Source organism: Leucopleurus acutus (genome assembly GCF_964270905.1).
Source record: "Leucopleurus acutus genome assembly, chromosome: 2".
Lineage (NCBI taxonomy): Eukaryota > Metazoa > Chordata > Mammalia > Artiodactyla > Delphinidae > Leucopleurus > Leucopleurus acutus.
The window spans coordinates 166,471,246-166,490,171 of NC_139143.1; the positions used below are offsets into that span (position 1 = coordinate 166,471,246).

The window sequence follows — 18,926 nt, forward strand, 5'->3', positions numbered from 1 at the left end:
GGAGTGATTAATCCGGGGATAATTCACCCCCCCCCGCCCCCCGGCGCGAACCCCCCGAAGCGGGATTGGAGCGAGTCATTTCCGAGAGCGCAGCGCGCCTCTCCCCGGCCGGGCGGACACTTGGTTCATTCCAGCCGCAGAAGCTCAGAGCTCCCGCGTACCGGGATTTTTTCCGAGCAGAAAAAAGCTCCAGAGCTCTCCTGACCTCCTTTCTCCTCCACTGCGAGGGGAGCCTCTCCCTCGGCGCTGCCGGTCGCGCCATGCCGCGCTCGCGGGGACGGAAGCAGGGGCGCTGCGGCTGCCCCGCGGGGAGGGCTCGCACCGAAGCCGGGATTTCGGCGCTTGTGCCGGGCGCCGGGAGCCGCTGGGGCCGTCCGCCGACACCGCCGCCGCCGCCGCCGCTGCTGCTGCTGCTGGGCTGGGGGCTGCTCAGCGCCTCGGCCGCCGCGGGTAAGTCCGGCCGCGCCGGGGAGCCGGCGGCCGCCGCGCGCCCCGCCCGAGCCCCGAGCCCACCCATCCACGACCCGGTCCCTGTCCCTTCCCCCCGCCCTCCGCCTTAACCTCCCGCCCTCTCAAACGCCGACCCTCCTGCTCAGCCTCGCCTCTGCCCCCCCCTCTTTTCCCCCATCCTCACCCGTCCTCCCCGCCACCCTCACCCTCACTGCTACCCACACCCCCAGCCGCAACTTGGCCGGATCCGGCCAGGGGGCCTGGGAGACAGACCATCCCCGCCCGGGGTTGGGGGGCTCCCGGACCGTGGCTTCAGTTTCTTCAGCCTCCCAGCCCCCAAGGTGCTAGGCTTTTCCCAGATAAACTTTCCTGGAGCCCTCCCCGCCTCCAGATCCTCGTTGGCACGCCCGTCCTGGGGGCTGGAGCGGAACGGCGCGCCCCCTCCCCATTTGCGCGTCTGCAGGGTCTGCCTTTCCCTGCCCCCGCCCATTTCTCTCGCAACTGAAGCCCGCGCCCCCGCCGGAGCCGCCCGGAGACTGCGGCCGCCACCCCCCTCCCCAAGTGTCCCCCTCCCTGGGCGCTCTGGGCTGGGAGGGGGGTCAGCTGGGCGGGGGTCCAGAGCACGCCGAGCTGGAGGACTCAGGTGGGGGCTGGAGGGTGCTGAGCGACGGGCAGGCTGGGGCGGGGGTTGCGCCCGGGGGCAGGGGAGGGAGTGTCGCCGTCAGGCTCCGCGTCGCCACATTGCCTTCGGTTTCCACTCCGCGCCAAAGTGCCCTTTCCCGCGCCCTGCTGCAGCCGAGCGCCGGGTCTGCGGCAGCGGCGGCGCGGGCGGCGGGACCTGCTCCCGGCGACTGAGTCGGGGAGGCGGACAGACCTGGCGGGCGTGGCGAGTCCCGGAACTTCGCCGATGTGTGGCCGCAGCTTGCGGACCGGGAAGGCACGCGGACCTTGGAGAGAACCCAGTCCCCACTGGGAACCACTGGCCTCGACTGCTGCCCTTCCGCTTTACCCCCTGCACCCCTCCGAGGCTCAGCTCTAGCCACAGCCTAGAAAGTTCTGTTGTCCCCGGGTGGGGACGGGTCGGACGGGCGATGCCTGGGGCCGCATTTTTATTTAGCCTAGAAGCTGACACCCACGGGGGGAGAAAACCCGTAACACCTGCTGCCCAGGCTTTGAGCAGCTCCGGCCTGGAGCTGTGTTGGGTTTTTTATTTACTTATTTATTTTGTTTTTTTTAAACCACCGATTGAACCTTTGAAGGCTTGGCCTCAGCCATCCGAGCCTCTAGGTGGTCCCTTTTTGGAAACTGCGACACTTCCCTGGCGAGCTCTTCTGTCCACTCTGGGCTCCAGCATCTTGTGAGCCAGTGCCCGCAGACCGTGTCGCCAGCTCCTTAGCCGGGAATGTTAGGGCTGCTGGTCGGGAAGGGCGCCCCGAGCCGGCCCTAGCTCTCCCATCCCTACTTGACCGGACTTTCTCAGGTTCCCCTAAGAGTCATAGCGGCCGACACCCAGAGAGGGGCGCCCGTGGTGCGCGCGCCTAGGAGCTCAGGCCTCGCGCACACCCACACCCACTGAGTGGCTGCACAGTTCACAACGACGCCGCTGGTCACCAGACTTGCCACATGAGAGGTGGGGGTACCGCTGGTACCGGCTGTCGGGCCTCTCAGACGTGTGTCCAGGAGCGGCCCCTGCTCTGGCTTAGCGGACCTGAGATTACCCCTAATATGATCCACCTGGGTTTCTGGCTCGATTTGTCCCTGCCCCTTGGGCATGTCATCCCCCAGGGAAAGAAGAAGGCCGACTACCGGAGCTTGCACACTGCTGGGCTGTGTTGGAATCCTGCCTTGGCGAGGTCGGTTGGCTTGCAGCTCTTTGGTTGGCAGAGAGTTGGGGGTGGGAGTGCTGAACGGCTTGGGGGAGGGGGTGCTTGCCCTCTGGTGGGCGCGCTCTGCCTTCCCATCCCGCATTTACATGTGGTGTTTGACCTTGCCAGCAGCAGAGATGTGGAAGTGGACTTGGTGCCAGATGATGGCAGGATTTGGCACATTAGAGGGGGAAGCACATTTATTTTGTGTTCTCTTCATGCCGTTGACTTTAAAACATGCTCAGGACTGCGCCGTCTCCCTTCCTTGGCCCGGTGATGACTGGACAAAATGAATATAGGATTTGAACCTGCCTTCAACTTGGACACTCACCCCTTCCATCTGTGCCCTCACACTTCCCCTACCCCCAGCCTCCCTAGAGACCTTCCAGCAGTTACCTCCTCCTCCTGGACGATAGCTCAATCACTCTCCTGTCTTTTGTTTTCCCTAAACAACTTAATCTCTAACATAAAACAAGCCAACCAGACTTCTCGGCCCCATTGACCTTGTAGCTCCCATCCCATCTTTCCTTCTCATTTACAAGTTAACTCTCTTCAGACGAGTCCTGAACTCACTTTCTCTGCAGCCATTCACTCCCTGCTGACCGGCTTCTGTCCCCAGGACTGGAACTCTCTAGGAAAGATCACTGGTGACCCCCTTAATCGCCAAACCCATCTGCTTTCTCTTTCTTTACCTCTCTGAACTGTGAACACTTGGATTACTTCTTTTAAAATTTCTCTTCCCCGGGCTTCCGGCACACTGTGCTTGGCTGATTTTTTCTCCTACCTCTTGGCCGTTCCTTCCCAGTTTCTAATAGTAGCACTTATTCCCCTCTTGAAAGTCTGGCTTCCTGCAGTGTTCCATTCCTATGCTTTTCCTCATTTCCTTTCACTCTTCCCTGGGTGAGCTCATCCAGGCCCATTTCTTCCACTACCACACTCTGAAGCTTCCAGACAGGTCTCTCCTGCCAAGACGCTTCTCCCGATATATGTCTATTGGCTTCCTAGCCCACGGAAGCTCTGGATCTAGACAGCCCGTAGAAACGGCTGACTCTTGGACATCTTCACATAGATGTTTCCCTTCCAAAGCAAACTCATTAGCTCTGCACCTAACCTCCAGTATCCTCCATGCAGGCTGGTGGGACTGGCAGCTTCCCAGTTACCTAGCTGGGAACCTCAGGATCATCCTCAACTCCTTCCTTATCAGGTGGCCATCAAGTTCTGTCAGTTTCATGCTCTCAAATGTTCTCAAACCTGGCTACTTTTCTCCGAATTAAGCAGCTCTGAGCATTGAAAAGACTCTTATGCTTCCCATTTCCTTAATAAGTTAATTTAAAATAAAGGCAATATTAAAGTGTAAGGGTTTTTATACTTACATTTTAAAGTTCTGATTTTTCCCATGCTAACCACTTCATTGCTTTAAAAGAAATCAAATATCAAATTATTTTTAAAAAAATTCTCCCTGCTTTGCTTGTTTTCAGAGGCCTCTTAAAAACTGGAGCACTGACCATACCCAGTGTTTGATGACACTACTAACTGAATTGTATTCAGAGTAGTTATTTATCTGCCTCAAGTATTGAAGTGTGAGCTTCCTGAGGGCAGGGACAGTGCTTTATTTCTCTTGGCCTCCCCAGCACCCAGCTCAGGACCTGGCATAGAATTGGTGGCTGATAGATGGTTGTTAAATCAGCAGATGATTTTTTTAAAATATTTTTTTCTTGGACAGTTTACTAGGGGCTGATAAGCCTAAAATAAGAGTTTTAGGGATCAAAGAAGCCAGTTGGTTTGCAGAGGTAATGCGACAACAAAGCCACCTGATCCCCAGTTGCTTTCCCTCCAGAACCAAATGTCACAGATTGGTAAGATAGCTCCTTAAGTTCTAGAACCAATGCAAGAACAAGCCCTAAGCATTACCCACCCCCCACCCCCCCAGGAAAGGCATCAATGTATGGATTTGAACTTCCATTTGCAATTGAGCTGTGCGTTTATGGTTTTAAAAAAGAAACTGACCACAGCAGAGAGTGTTGACCATATCTTGGACTGGTGACAGTGTAGCTCTGTTGAAGGTGAGGCTAGAATGATGTGGAAAGGCACTGGAGAACCAGCTTGCCAGGGCTCGGACACTGCAAGGTGTGGGTGTGTCCAGAAGAGTCCAGCAGGTGGCTTCAGCGACACCAACTTGCCTCATCTGCCTCTGTTTCATCATCATTGTCATGCCAGCAGGATTTAGGGACTCTGATGGCTCAGCAGAGCCAGATGTTCGTTGTTGGAGAACTAGCTGATCTTCAGACCTCCCCAAGGCTCAGGCTGCCTGCCTGCAAAAGGGACAAGGCATCCCTGTGTTTTGGAAGGGATTAGAAATCAGAGATGCAACAGGCCCAGCACATACGTATTGATTGTGCCCATTGAATGCAAGATGGGGTTGGAACAGGAACACTGAGGACAGAGGACTCGGCCAGGAAGTCTGTGCACCCTCCCAATATCCTCCTCCACTGCTCAGAAAGCTGTACCCAGGGGAGTGACACTAACAGCTGATGTCTGTTGAGTCCTCACCATGTGCTGATGGCAACCCAAGCACTTGCATGTATTAATTCGACCCTCACAGCAACCCAGTGAGGCCAGTAATATTATTCTCCCCATTTTATCCACAAAGAAATAGGTTCAGAGAGGACACATAACTTAACCACACCACTAGTCAGCCAGAGATTGAACCCAGGCCTGCCTGACTCCAAATCCTTTACTGGTACCCACCTTGTTATCTGATTTCTAAGGAGACCCAGCTGGTGCTACCCCTGGAATCCTTCCACACAGGCTGCCTATCTCTGTCCTGCTTTTCCCACTGGGCTGTGCCCATCAGTTATGCTGTGATGCTTTTAGCACTTGAGCCTGGATCTCAACCTCCCAACTCCTCAAGCAGCCATGGTCCATCCATCTCCACCACAGCTCCTGGAGGGTGACTACAAAGCCGTCCTTGATTTGCTTCTAGTCCCAGGCACCAGTCTCGACTGAACTCTGCTGTGAACTCTCACAACCCAGGTTGTAAAACTCCTCGTATTGTAAAACTCATCAGGACATATCGGGATTTCTTGTTTAATGAGACAATGTCTGCCTTTCCCTAAGGCTCTATGAACTCAGGCGAGCAGTGTAGCCCAGATCACAGCACATAGCAGACACTCAATAAACACCTGGTGAAAGGATCAGAGGCAGGTTCTCTGGAGCCCAGGGTTCCCTTTCTCTATGACTGTCCTTTTGGACATTCCCAAGGCAAGGGGCTTGGAGGAGTGGGATGTGATGAAGGGGCATCCCCAGGTGGGAGGCGGCCCTATGTCCTTCTACATATTACCAACAATAGCTCTCCTTTACTGAGTGCTGGCTTAGTGCTTTATAGACATTCCTGTTCAATTCTCACAACAATTCAGGTACTATAATATCACATTTGAAGAGACTGAGACTCAGAAATTAAACAATTTGGCCAAGATTATAGAGCAGATAGGAGAGGAGACAGGATTGAACCTCAGGTCTTCCTGACTCTAGGGCCCATCCTTTTAATTCATGGAAAGCATCTGTCACAGTGCCGGACCTGTTGTTAGCATTCAGTGTATGTTAAATGCTGCCACTACCTCTACTGCTACTACTATTGTCCACATGCTTTCTGCACCAGCCTCTTGGAATTATCAGAGAAACAGTTCTCATCCTTTGCCACTCTAAGATGCCACCAGATGCATCAGCAAGAGTCTTTCCTCTGCTCCTCCCACTGAAAGCACACTCCTAGGAACCTGGCCGACTCACCCACCTATCAGGCCTTGTTAGTACACCTCTTCCTGGAGGGGAGAAGAGGGCGGACCCTTTAGCTCCGCCTAGAGGTTGGAGAATGTCACTGACACTGCCCTCCTTGGGTTTCACTCTGAGTGGGATATGGCCTCCCAATCCCTCCTCTCCGTCTGCTACAGAGATTTTCCACGACAACAGGGGAACATCTGGGTGAACCTGAAAATGGAGGGTTACCTCAGAGTTTTCCACCTCACAGAGACACTGTCTCAGGATTCAGCGGCTTTGAATAGAATTCGGCTTCCCGTTGGGCCCACAGAAAGCAAAGGGTAGGCTATGCAATGTGGATTTCTCAACTTGAAAATAGTGGTGTGGTTCTTAGAGCTCTTCCCTGGTTCTTGTAAGTTAAGAGAAACATGAAACTCATATTTATTTTCTTTCTGGATGTGGGAGCTCAACCCCCTGGGCTATCTTTTCATACCCCACCTTTAAAGATGAGATTTTTTTGGGGGGGCCTGTACAAATTCAAGACATAATAAGAATTACATACTCTTTTTAGAGCATGCTTTTGATTCCCTATCAGTAGATTAAGCATTTTGGAAGTTGTTTGAAAAAAAATAAAGATGAGATTCTGTATCTTTTTTCCCCTCCTCTTCCACCCCAATACACACTTAACTCTTAGATCTCTGGGGTCCTTTGGCTTTCTCATGTAGTTTCGCATGACATGAAGAATGGTCATGCCCTGTATACATTAAAAAATGAGAACTTTGGCCAAGCAGGAGATGGGAGGGGAGCGGGCAGGAGATGGGATGGGAGTGGATGGAATGGAATATGATGGGGTGGGATTGGAGAAACAGGATAATTTGAGATGGATTGAGATGAAGTAGGAAGGAGTGAGTTGGGGTAGGATCAAGCATGGGTTGGGATGTATATTGGGATGGAACAGATAGAATGAATTGGGTTGGACTGAGATGGGTGGTGGAATGAAATGGAATAGGATTGAGTAAAATATGATGGTTTGAGGTGGAATTGGGAGATATAGAGTGTTCGGGGGATTGACTGGGATAGGACGGAGTGAAGTGGGATAGGATTGGGTCAGAATGGATTGGAATGGGATGGGATGGGGTGGGATAAGATGGGATGGGTGGAGTTGAGTTGGGGTAGAGTGGGACGATCGGGATATGGTAGAGTGGAGTGAATGAGTTGTGGTGGGATGGGGTGAGATGGGGGTGAGTTAGGATGCATTGGGGTGGCTTAGGTTGGGTGAATTGGGAGGGGATACGGGATATGTAGTGGGATTATATAACCAATTGAGTGGGCACTGTGAGGAAATGGGAAATTAAGGAGGGTACCAGAAACAACCTAACCTGCTTCACCTTATTGTAGCATCTTCATCTTCCTCCCCAGAACTCCTCAGTTCCTCATTTGCCTGAACTGTGAAATTTCTAGCAGATAGAAAGTCCCCATCAGCCCTTGGTTCCACACTGGTGTCGATTCTAAAATGCTGATGGCTCCGCTCTCTGCTACTAGGGGTCATTCTTCAGGGAGAAATTGGAAGTCCTGTGTGGCCACCACCATGAACCCTAGCAGAGAAATATGCCAGGCACAAGGCAGGAGCCCCAGCGCAGCCCTTGTCAAGCCCAACATCAGAGAAGGGCACTGTGCCCACCCTGGAGCTAGCAGGGTGGCTGTACCCACAGAAAGCAAAGTACTGGGTAGTGTAGGGGCTCACCTCTGTGGTCCCCTCTTTTGAGGAGTTTCCCCACTGGAAACTGCCTTTCACTTTCTACCTATTTGTTTCTCATTGTTGGAAAATTTTAAACTGAATTGAGCTCTAAGGAGATGTCAATTCTGCCCTTGAAAATCATCGTTATAAGGCACTCTTGTGGTGCTAAAAATAATGTCTGTGTAGTTAAATCACTGACAGCACCAAGATAACTCTTAGAAACTTATTTGAGAATCTCCCACGTGGTCTGGAGCAGAAAATAAGGGCTCATATTGCGGCGCAAATAGCCTTCCTCCCTGTCCATGTCTCATTTATACTCAAGTGCAATTATAATCCAGAAAGCTCAAAAAGTTATGTGTCCTTGGTTTTCAAATAGGCAATAGAATAAGGTCCATTATTAACTAGCTACATCTATTCATTGATTGAAAGTAAGCAGGTGTGAGTTGCAACTGGAAGGGAGAAAGCAGAAACTTTGAAATAGACCATTTGAGATACAAGCGAATTATCAGAGATTGCCTAGGCATTTTGTGCAGGGTGATTGATAACCCTTTCTGAGATGAGCAAGGGTGGTGGAGTCGACTCAGGCCCCGGGAGGTTTGTCTACGGGTTGCTGCCTAACTCCCCACCCCAGCCTGAGTCTTACCACCTCCTGCCCTCATCACTCCTCCATCCCCATGTCAGGGGTAGGAGTCAAAGGTGGAGAGAGGCTCAGAGACTGGGTGAGGCTTGGTGATGGTGCCTGGGATTTCTGGCACATTACTTGGCAGCAAAAAGGAGGTGAAAGTTTAATGATTTATTTTCAATCCGTGACCAACAAGGACCTACTGTATAGCACAAGGAACTGTGCTCAATATTCTATAATAACCTAAATGGGAAAAGAACTTGAAAAAGAATAGATACACGTATGTGAATAACTGAATCACTTTGCTGTACACCTGTAACTAACACAACATTGTTAATCAACTGTACTCCAATATAAAATAAAAATGAAAAAATAAAATAAAATAAAATGTTCCTAGCATGAAAACTGCCCCTTCAAGGATGGCATCCCTCCCCCCAGGGACCCGTGTTGCCCTGCTCTCCTGGCCTTTGTCTTTTGTGCAGTCCTAGAAGGGTTGAGCCATGGCAGATTCATAGCTGAAAGGAACACGTTCTGATATATTTGATATGTTTCTTGAACTTTGGCCTGAGCGTCAGGAAACTAGTCTTCCAGACTTGGTCATGCCTCTACGTCTCATTTCTTCTTCCTGGGCCTGACTTCCTTGCCTGTAAAGTGGACATAATAGTACCCACCTTGTCTATGTAATGCTGATAATGGGCATTATTTAATCAACAAAACAAAAAGGACCCAGAGATTTTAGAGTAGGTCACTGGTGTAAGCCCCATCCGATGGGAGATCCTGCCCCGTGGCCAGGCCGGCTTGGCATGCCAGGGATGGGAATCTCACTACCTGGCGCAGGGGCAGTGGATGGAGGAGGGTGAACTCACTCAGCTTCCTGGCCCTTATCCATTCTGACCTCCAAGTGGCTGATCCTGAGAAATTGAAAGGGAGGACACGAACAGTTCCCATCCACCGCCCATCAGGTATCTGCTGCAGCCTCCTCCCTTCCCACCCACCCGCCTACCCCGGGGCAGCATCACTGAACTCAGGCCGGGAGAGGTGATTGCTAGGGCTTCATATTCACTAAGACATCCATCCAGGGGACAAGATTTGCCCCGAGGCCTTTTAACTCTAGCAAGATGGAAATTCCCTGTGTTTGAGGACCACTGGGACTCACATCTCCTGTGACATTTTGTTCCAAGAAACACGGAAAGAGGAAAATGTAACAAGGATAGTTTTCCTGGTCATGTGGAAGGCACTGCTGGGTGTTTTTTGGTTTCTGCTTTTTTCTTTTTTTCTTTGAGCATGACATGGAATTAACCTACCCTCAGATCATGACACTTCATGATCATCTATCCATGAAAGGTTCCTTTCTTGTTTTATTTTAAAAAATTTCCTTCCTTTATCCCCAATCCCAAGGCAATTGTTGCCTTCTCCCATCAGTACCCACTCTAATATATTTGATATATATCTTGAAATATGCATGGATCCTTATAAAATATGTAAGGTTGTTTTGTGTGCATATGTAAATTTACATAAATGATAGTGAACTGTAAATTTCATCAAGTGTCTTGCTTTATTGACTTAGCACTATATTTTATAGATCTAGCCCTGCTCCTTGTATGTGTCTAGTCCTTCACTGCATCATGAGTTGTGCGTCCATCACATTGTGTATATCCACTCCCCCTGGGAATAAACCCCTGGCTTGTCTGTAACTCCTCCTGACTACACGTGAAGCTCTGGAGAACATCCTTGTACATTCTCTCTTGGGACCCCGTGTAAGAATAACTCTGGGCTATACAGAGTGGACGATTGGGATTCCTGAGCTAACATGTTGATTTTCTCTGATATGCCATAACATTTTCCAGAGCAGCTGAGCTAGGGCTCATTTCCACCAAGAGTGCACTAGAGTTTCTGTCTCCCCATGTCGTTACCAATACTAATATTGTCCACCTTTCTAATTTTTTTCCATTCTGATAACTTTAAAGCGCCATCTCGTTGTTTTGTTTTGTTTTGCATTTCTCTGATGACTAGTAAGTTTGAATATCTCTTATATGCTTGTTAGCTATTTGAGCTTCTCTTTTTGTGAATTGCCTAGTCATATTCTTTTCCTTTTTTTTTTTGCAGTACGCGGGCCTCTCACTGTTGTGGCCTCTCCCGTTGCGGAGCACAGGCTCCGGACGCGCAGGCCCAGCGGCCATGGCTCACGGGCCCAGACGCTCCGTGGCATGTGGCATCCTCCCGGACCGGGGCACGAACCCGTGTCCCCTGCATCGGCAGGCGGACTCTGAACCACTGTGCCACCAGGGAAGCCCTCTTTTCCTATTTTTAAATTGGATTTCCTGTCTTAATTTAGAAAAATCTGGGTTTGATTTTCAGGAGTTCCTTTTATATTCCAGATATTGCCCTCTGTCAGTTTTAGAGATTACAGATAACTTCTCTGAATCTTTCATCCATTTTGTTTATGATGTCTTTCTTTGGACAGAGATGCTTCATTTTGAGGTAGTCAGATTCATCAATGTTTTGTGGAAGGCAGAAGTTGGGATACACAGCTGCACTGATGAGCTAAGGGGCAGGGTGGGCTCCCAGGCCCACCTGAGTCCATCCTTCTACAGGGATGGCTCTGTATGGAGGGCTTTGAGCAGTCCCAGAGCCTTCCTGTCCATACTGGGGCCCCAGTTCCTATAGGAGGTCTTTCTTCTGGCTCAAGGCACTGTGTTTTAGAAGGTGCCAGTTAAACTACAAATAAATTACTGGATGGGTGCCACACTTAGAGAATGTGAGGGATTACTTAGCCCTTCAGCAGGCATTTATAGAGGGCCTGTGCTGGGCCCGAGCTCTCAGATGCATTGGGGACCATAGACAAGTTTTAAAGATAAGGGTACATAAGAGAGACAACTGCCCGCATATTCATAGCAGCATTAGTCATGATATCCAAAAGGTGGAAATAACCCAAGTGTCTATTGATGGATAAATGGATAAACAAAATGTGGCATCTACATACAGTGTAATATTATTCACCCTTGAAAAGGAAGGAGAGGGCTTCCCTGGTGGCGCAGTGGTTGAGAGTCCGCCTGCCGATGCAGGGGACACGGGTTCGTGCCCTGGTCCGGGAAGATCCCACATGCCGCGGAGCGGCTGGGCCCGTGAGCAATGGCCACTGAGCCTGCGCGTCCGGAGCCTGTGCTCCGCAATGGGAGAGGCCACAACAGTGAGAGCCCCGCGTATCGAAAAAAAAAAAAAAAAAAAGGGAAGGAGATTCTACATTCTACAACTTGGATAAGTCTTGAAGACATTATGTTAAGTGAACTAAGCCAGTCACAAAAGAACAAACACCATATGGTTCCAGTTACATGAAGTACTCAGAGTAGTCAGGTCCACGGAGACAGAAAGCAGAATGCTGGTCGCTGGGGCTGGGGGTTGGGGGCTTGAAGGGAATGGGGGGTTGTTTTCTTAATGGATAGAGTTTCAGTTTTGCAAGATGGAAAGAGTTCTGGAGACGCATGGTGCTGAAGGTTGCACAACAATGTGAAGCACCTTAACGCCACTGAACTGTACGCTTAAAAATGGTTAACGTGGTCACTTTTAGGTTATATATATTTTGCCACAGTTAGAAAAAAAGAGGGGTAACTCTCCAGACCCCAGGGGTCAGGAAGGTCTCCTAGAGCAGGTGATGTTTAGGCTGAGACTCGCAGGATAGATAGCAGAGAGCAGATGAAGAGAGGCAGCAGGGGGAAGGATTCCAACAATGGAAACATACCCGTACAGGCTCATGGTTGCGTGGAAGTGAGGCATGTTCAAGGTCTGGAAGTAGCTCAGTGTGACAAATGAGGGCCATGAAGAGTCTAGAGGGTTTGGAGCAGGGGTGTGGCCCCATCAGCTTGGTTTGCTGGTGCAGGTCTTGAAGGAATGCGGTGATGTTGAGGGCAGGGTGCGGACCAGGGCACTGCTGGGGAAGGCAGGTCTTGGTGCCCCTTGGGGAGAGGTCAGCAAGGAGGATATGAGGGCATCCTCTTCCTTCCTCATTTTTTTTACCCTGTTCCCCACCTTCCCAGAGAGGGTAAAACAGAACTGTCAAAAGTCCATGAAACCCACGTAATAACTTGTGGATTGTAAATCACAGTTCTGTTAATCCCGCCTCAGTGAGAACATCCCACAACTTTCTGCAAGAAAGAAAGTTAAAACAGTTAATCTACCTGCTCGGGGATGACTCCACAGGCCGTTTCAACATCCCATCTCCTGCGGAGACCTGCTGTACTCTATCTTGTCCAGGTCGCGTGTGCCCCTCCACATTTTGGTCAGTCTGCGCCCCCTGGTCCACCTCCTCTCCTCTTCTGACCTCTCCAGTTATCTCCTGCCCCTTTCCTTTCCTGCTCCCTCCTTTTCCCAGTCCTGTTATTTTCCTGACACCAAAAGTCTTCATTCTCATTGTAGAGTCATCCTCCCACCCCCAGCCTCACCATCAATTTGAGCCTCCTCCTGACCTTTGACCTTGTTGCCTCCACCCCCTCCTCACCTAGGACCTGCCCTCTCCATGCCCTTTCCTTTAGCCAGGCTTCAGCCGACCATCTCTGTCAGCAAGGAGGATTTTCAAGGCTCTTAGCTGCTCCCATCTGCTTAGGACCAGTGGGGCTGGGTCCTTTGGACATTCACTGAGCTCCCAGTGCAGTGGCCCTGGCCTGGGGGTCAGGGATACAAATACCATTTAAAACCAAGTGCCAAAAAAAACCAACCAAACAAAAAAACAACCAAGTGCCTTCCCCAAGGACAGTTACAGGCTCCTAAAGGCCCAGGGAACTGTGAGAATAGAGGAGGGGGAGGGGCAGCAGGGCAAGCTTCACCTGGGGGTGTAAGCAGGCTCTCCAAGAGTGAGCAGGCGTCTGGAGGAGGATAATATGAGGGTAGGAGGTCCTAGGTAGAGGGAGTGGCCTGGACGAAGGCTTGAGGCAGGAAGCTGTGTCGGGAGATGTCAAGTTTGCATGCCCCTCCATCAGCATCATTATCATGGAAGCTGGCATCGGTCCTTTAGGGAACTCTCGGGAGATGCTGAGAGCTGTACTTTCCCCTCCCTAAACCTTGTGGCACTCCTAAGAAGGTGATGATTTTGCAGTTGAGGAAACTGAGATTTAAGGAGATTAAGTTACTCGCCCAAGACTAGACAACAGGGAGGGAGAGAGCCTGGATTTAAACCTCGTCTGATTCTGGCACCCACAGGCTTAACAACCGCTGTTGTACCCAGGTTTCTCAGTTACAAATGTAGATTCCCAGGCCCTCCCTGGATCTTGTGAATCGGAGTATCTCAGAGCAGGGTGTGGAAACTACATCCCTAATAAATTCCTGTTATTACTATTATGCACATTAAGTCTGTCTAGGAACCTCTTAGGCAAACAGCTCCCGACGCCTGAAGGTGGAGCCCAGAGGAGATGGGCCTTCAGCCATCCACTCCTCTGCAATGACTGTGGCCTTGACCTCACCCAGGAGTCAACAGAGGAAGGGCTTCCTGCTTCCCCTCCCCACTCCTTTCCTCTCAGCTCTGCCCTGGTGGAGCTGGAACCCCGCAGGTGACCAGATTAGTGCTGCTGAGATTCGGTGGCCCCCAAGAAGAGGCTGGGGAAGCATACTGGCCCCACAGGCCTGCATCCCATACCTGAACTGCTTAGCACACCTAGCAGAAGGCCTGCTGGTCCGGGTGGGCCTGACAGCTCTGAGCTCCTGATTTACCACGTCCTTCCACTGGCCCCTGGTTTGTTAGGTGAGAAAGCAGGACACTCAGGGGAGTCTTATCCTCAACTTCCTTGTGTACTGACTCCTATTATTCCAGATTTAATACTTGAAGAGCGGACACAAAGCGATGAAGGGCCATTTTCCTGGGGCCTGTTGCTGGAAGCCAGCTGTATTTTCGGACAGAGGCGACACAGGCAGGCTAAGGCGGGGTGGCCAGTCGTGGTCAGGGCAGATGGGGGGGGCTCCCAAGGGTGAGGCCAAGGCGTCCAGGTTTGTTCCTGGCTGGAGCAGGACTCAGCTGCCAGGGGAGGGGCTCTAGCCCAGTGGATGGACATTTAGGGAGTCTGTTGTCCCTGTGAGGAGCCAGGGACTCTGCAGAGAAACCTAGGCAAAGGGCCAGTTATGCAAATAGGGATGCTAAGACAGGAAGTACAGAAGTACAGAGACTCTGGGAGGTTGGGGGGAAGAGGGTAGAGGGGGTCATTCATTCATTCATTCATTTGGCCAAGTGTTTCTTGGGTTTCAGGAAGTCGGGTAGGGACTATTAAATGAGTGCCCCTGAGAGAGAAAGATTTCATGATCAGATGAATTTGGGAATCACTGGACCTCTGGTTTCCAAGGTGTGGTCCGTGGCTTTGCCAGGAAGCTTCATAGAATTGCAGCTTCACTGTCCTGCCTGTAAAGGTGTATGTTTGCCTGATTCTCAGCATGCAGCTTTCCTGCCCTTTGTCCATATAAATCTGTGCCCCACTGACAAGCGTTTGGGTTCTTTTATTCACCGCTGTGTCCCTAGCACCTAGGACCGTGCCTGGAGCAGGGGAGACGCTCAGTCAATGTTGATTGAGTGAATGAATGCTCACCAGGTGATTGTCAGGTCCAACTGGACACCCTGGAAGCTGCTTTCTGAGCAGCAGAGACACAGTGCAGATTTCCTTTCTGTTTTCTGTTGCTGTATCAGATACAGCTGATGTCCTAAGGTGAAGAATTGCTGAGCCACTTGGGCGAGGGGGTGGTGGAAACTTTTGATGCAGAGCAGTGGGATAGCTGCTTTGTGCCAGCCTGTGTTTCAGGACCATCCTGATGTGGCTGGAATCTCTGAGTTGGAAGCCATTGTTAAAAGTCAGTGTTTTGAGAAGTGTTAGCTATTAACACCTTAGTAAAAAAAAATGAACTGATCAGCCTGGAGCAATTAGGGTCAGATAAGGTGGTAAAGGGTAAATTTGTATGTATCGGGACCCACCCAATGTCCCCAGGCCTCAGATTTTGAACCTAGGAGTCAATCTAACCCAACCTTGTTCCTCTCTTTTTTTTTTTTGCGGTACACGGGCCTCTCACTGTTGTGGCCCCTCCCGCCTCGGAGCACAGGCTCCGGACGTGCAGGCTCAGCGGCCATGGCTCACGGGCCCAGCCGCTCCACGGCATGTGGGATCCTCCCAGACCAGGGCATGAACCCGCGTCCCCTGCACCGGCAGGCGGACTCTCAACCACTGCGCCACCAGGGAAGCCCCCTCTCTCTTTTCTTGATCCGGCTCTTGTTGGCCTCTCCCACTCAGCTCGGTCCTGGTGTTTTCTTCCTCTGGCTCTGTGCCACCCTGAACCACAGGCTCCGTCTGGGACTGTTCTCATCTCTGGGGCAGCCTCACCCACTCATCCCCCCGAACAACCTTGTTTCCTACATCACGGAAAAATTGACACTAAAGGAAACAAGTGCATGAACCTTGCTGCTGAACTGGGGTAGGAAGGCCCCCAGGATGCTGTGCCCTGCGCTACCCAGGAGCGTTGCTGCTGTAATTGGCTAATTGGCGTCCCTGCTTCCCATTTCTCTAACCCCTCCCTCCTCTGTTTCCTTTCCATTAGCCCAGAAACACACTTTGTTTTCATCTTAAAAACACACTAAACACCACCCCTTCCTTGACTCTGCAGCTGCTTTTGACTGTCTCCCCGTCTCTCTCCTTCCTTTCCTGGTGTGGCTTCCTGAGAGAGTGTCTGCCAAGGTACTTCTCAACCCCTGTCATCTGGTTTCCACACGCCCCACTCCGGCGGAAGTGCTCCAGTCCAGGGCACCACATGACTTAGTATTTTCCAAATCCAAGCCTCTCTCTCCACTTCTAGACCTTTCTCAGTCCTTCCACAGCCTGCCTCTTGCCCTTCCATCTGCCTCCTCCCCTCTTCAGCATCTGACACTGCTCATCATTTCCTCCCATTTAAAATTTGCCATCGTATTATTGTTCCCAGGCCTTAGCTGACCTCTCTTTTTAGTCTACATTCATTTCTTCCTGTGGCTTTGTGCCACTGTCCAAATGCTGATAATCTCCGCATCCCACATTTAGGTGCAGACCTTGCCCCTGAACTCCAGAGCCGCATACCCCCCGGCCGATCCTTGGCCCCGCACTCAGCATGCCATCTACTGAATTCTGCCTTTCTGTTGTCACCTGCGTCACGCCCCTTACCCCCAGCAGTCTCACCATCCCATATTCTTCTGTGTCTCACCTCCCTGCATCTTCCTCAGCCAGAAGCCTGGGCATCGTCCTTGAATCCCACCCCTGCCCATTCCCTTTCACGAATCCAGTCTTGTGGATTCTACCTCCCCAGTAGCTCTCCAGCTTCCCCACAGTCTCACTAGTGCTGCTGAGGCGCAGGCCTCAATCTTTGCTCCTGGACACTTGGGACCCGGCATTCTGGCCTTGACAGTGGCAACCATTTGGTCTCCCACAGCCGTTCTTGTCTTCCTCCGGTTGATGGTGCACGGTTTGGTAAGAGAGACACAGGAGAGTGGCTTTACTCTCTGGATGGAAGGGGAAGGACAAGACAAAGGTCAGTGAGAAGTTGGCGCCCCTTGAAGAAGTAGCAAAGACTCTGAAGCTCTTGGGATAAGAGTGGGTCTTGGGAGGAGTTTAAGCTGATGAGCCATGGACAGCTGTTCCTATCACCCCCTCCCTTCCAGGGTTCTGACTGATGGGGTGTAAGGACAAAGAGTGTCAGTTGAGAGGAAGGGAAAGTACTGATTCATTTATTAATAGCTGGGCATGTGCCTGACACCCTTCGAGGCACTGGCTTTTGGTCTATCATGTTGGAGAGCATGGCTCAGGCCTGAGCCCCGTGGTGCTTTTTTTTTTTTTCTTTTAAGATGTTGGGGGTAGGAGTTTATTAATTTTTATTTTATTTATTTTTGCTGTGTTGGGTCTTCGTTTCTGTGCGAGGGCTTTCCCTAGTTGTGGCAAGTGGGGGCCACTCTTCATCGCGGTGTGCGGGCCTCTCACTATCGCGGCCTCTCTTGTTGCAGAGCACAGGCTCCAGACGCGCAGGCTCAGTAGTTGTGGCTCACGGGCCTAGTTGCTCCACGGCATGTGGGATCCTCCCAGACCAGGGCTTGAACCTGTGTCCCCTGCATTAGCAGGCAGATTCTCAACCGCTGCGCCACCACAGAAGCCCCCCCGTGGTGCTTTTCATGTCCCACTGTGAGGGTAAATCTTGGGAACTGAGCACTCGGGATCCTTGACAGAATCAGGACTGGGAAAGGGTCTACAGCATACGCTCAGCGCCCCCTTTCCCAGCCGGCTCTCAGCACGAGAATGACGGGCTTGCTCTACGCAGGGGTTTTAGGTAGGACGGGGGCCATCTGGTGGACACGCTTTGCCTTTTAGTCCAGTGCCCCTGCCCTCTGGGGGAAAGGGAGATCCCCCCTCCTCTGTGGGCCGAGGCTGTGTGCTGAGAGGCAGGGGACCAGGCTCCTAAACGCCTCCTTCTCCCAACACAGCCCAACTTCGTTATGACTGAGGACACGCTCCTGTTCTCCGAGTTCCTACCAAGAAACTTGTGTATCAAGGCACTGTTCCCAGCAGTCTGCATTTATCGAAAGGGGCATGGATTCTTTTCCCCATTTTTATTCCTAAAAGAAATATGTAACTGCCAGTTGTTTCGGGTCCGTTGGCCCTGATCGGCTCTCTCCCCACATCCCACCCACCCCGAAACAGTTACAGGGAAACTGTGCCACGGGGTCAGAACAAGTGCAGGAGGCCCAGGCTTCCTTTCCGTTCTGCCCTCACACGGAGGTGGGCAAAGCCACATCCAACCTGTGGAAAGCCTCTCTGTTCCAGAGCCCCAGGCTCCTTCCCACCTTCTCGTGGCCTCAGTCTTCCTTCATTTCTCACACGCTGTCTGAGTTGACGCCCTGATTTCTAACATGGGTGGTTCTGATCTTCCGCCCTGGGAAAAGGCATCTTCTTGGAAACTCACTCTTACTCCCTTTATCTATGGTTGAGACACTCCCATTCATTCCCAAATGCACCTCATTGCATTTCTCCTTTCAAAGCAGCAGACAGTCCTGCCAAGGGGCTAAGGTTTCTCAGGAGGCCCTAGGCAGAGAGGCTGGGGAAAACAACATCCCTTAATTGTCAAGCCTGTGGGCTCCATCCCACCAATCAGAATGGACAAAGGGCAGCGTGACCTCACTGACTGGGACGAGTTCCAGCCCGAAGCAGACACTTGGCATTTATTTGCCTGTGCATTTTGATGGTGGATAAATGCAGTTTCTGTTAGGCTCTTTGAAGTATTGAAAGTAGCTCACACACTCTCATTACTGCCTTTGAAGACACGTAGGGGTCTGGGAACCCCAGGCAGGGCTGTGATCTTGTCCAGTACCTCCTCTGCACCCTCGCTGCCACGCCTTTCTTCCCTTCTCAAATTTGGAACCAGACAGAGTGAAAAACAACAAGAGGAGTCAGATGGAGAGATCAAAATGTCAGCTCATTACTGATGGAGCTGATTGGAGAATGTGGCATTGGATATGCGGCCA

The 18,926-nt window shown here is 51.4% G+C and overlaps 1 protein-coding gene across 1 annotated transcript in view; it reads left to right on the top strand.

Annotated features, from left to right (window-relative positions):
- Positions 1–260: 260 nt before the first annotated feature.
- CSMD2 (CUB and Sushi multiple domains 2) overlaps positions 261–18,926 on the top strand; it is a gene marked incomplete at both ends in the record, with an annotated part of 666,422 nt that continues 647,756 nt past the window's right edge. The window contains 1 exon segment of the mRNA XM_082863599.1: positions 261–450. Within this exon segment, the coding sequence (XP_082719725.1) occupies positions 261–450 (190 nt within the window).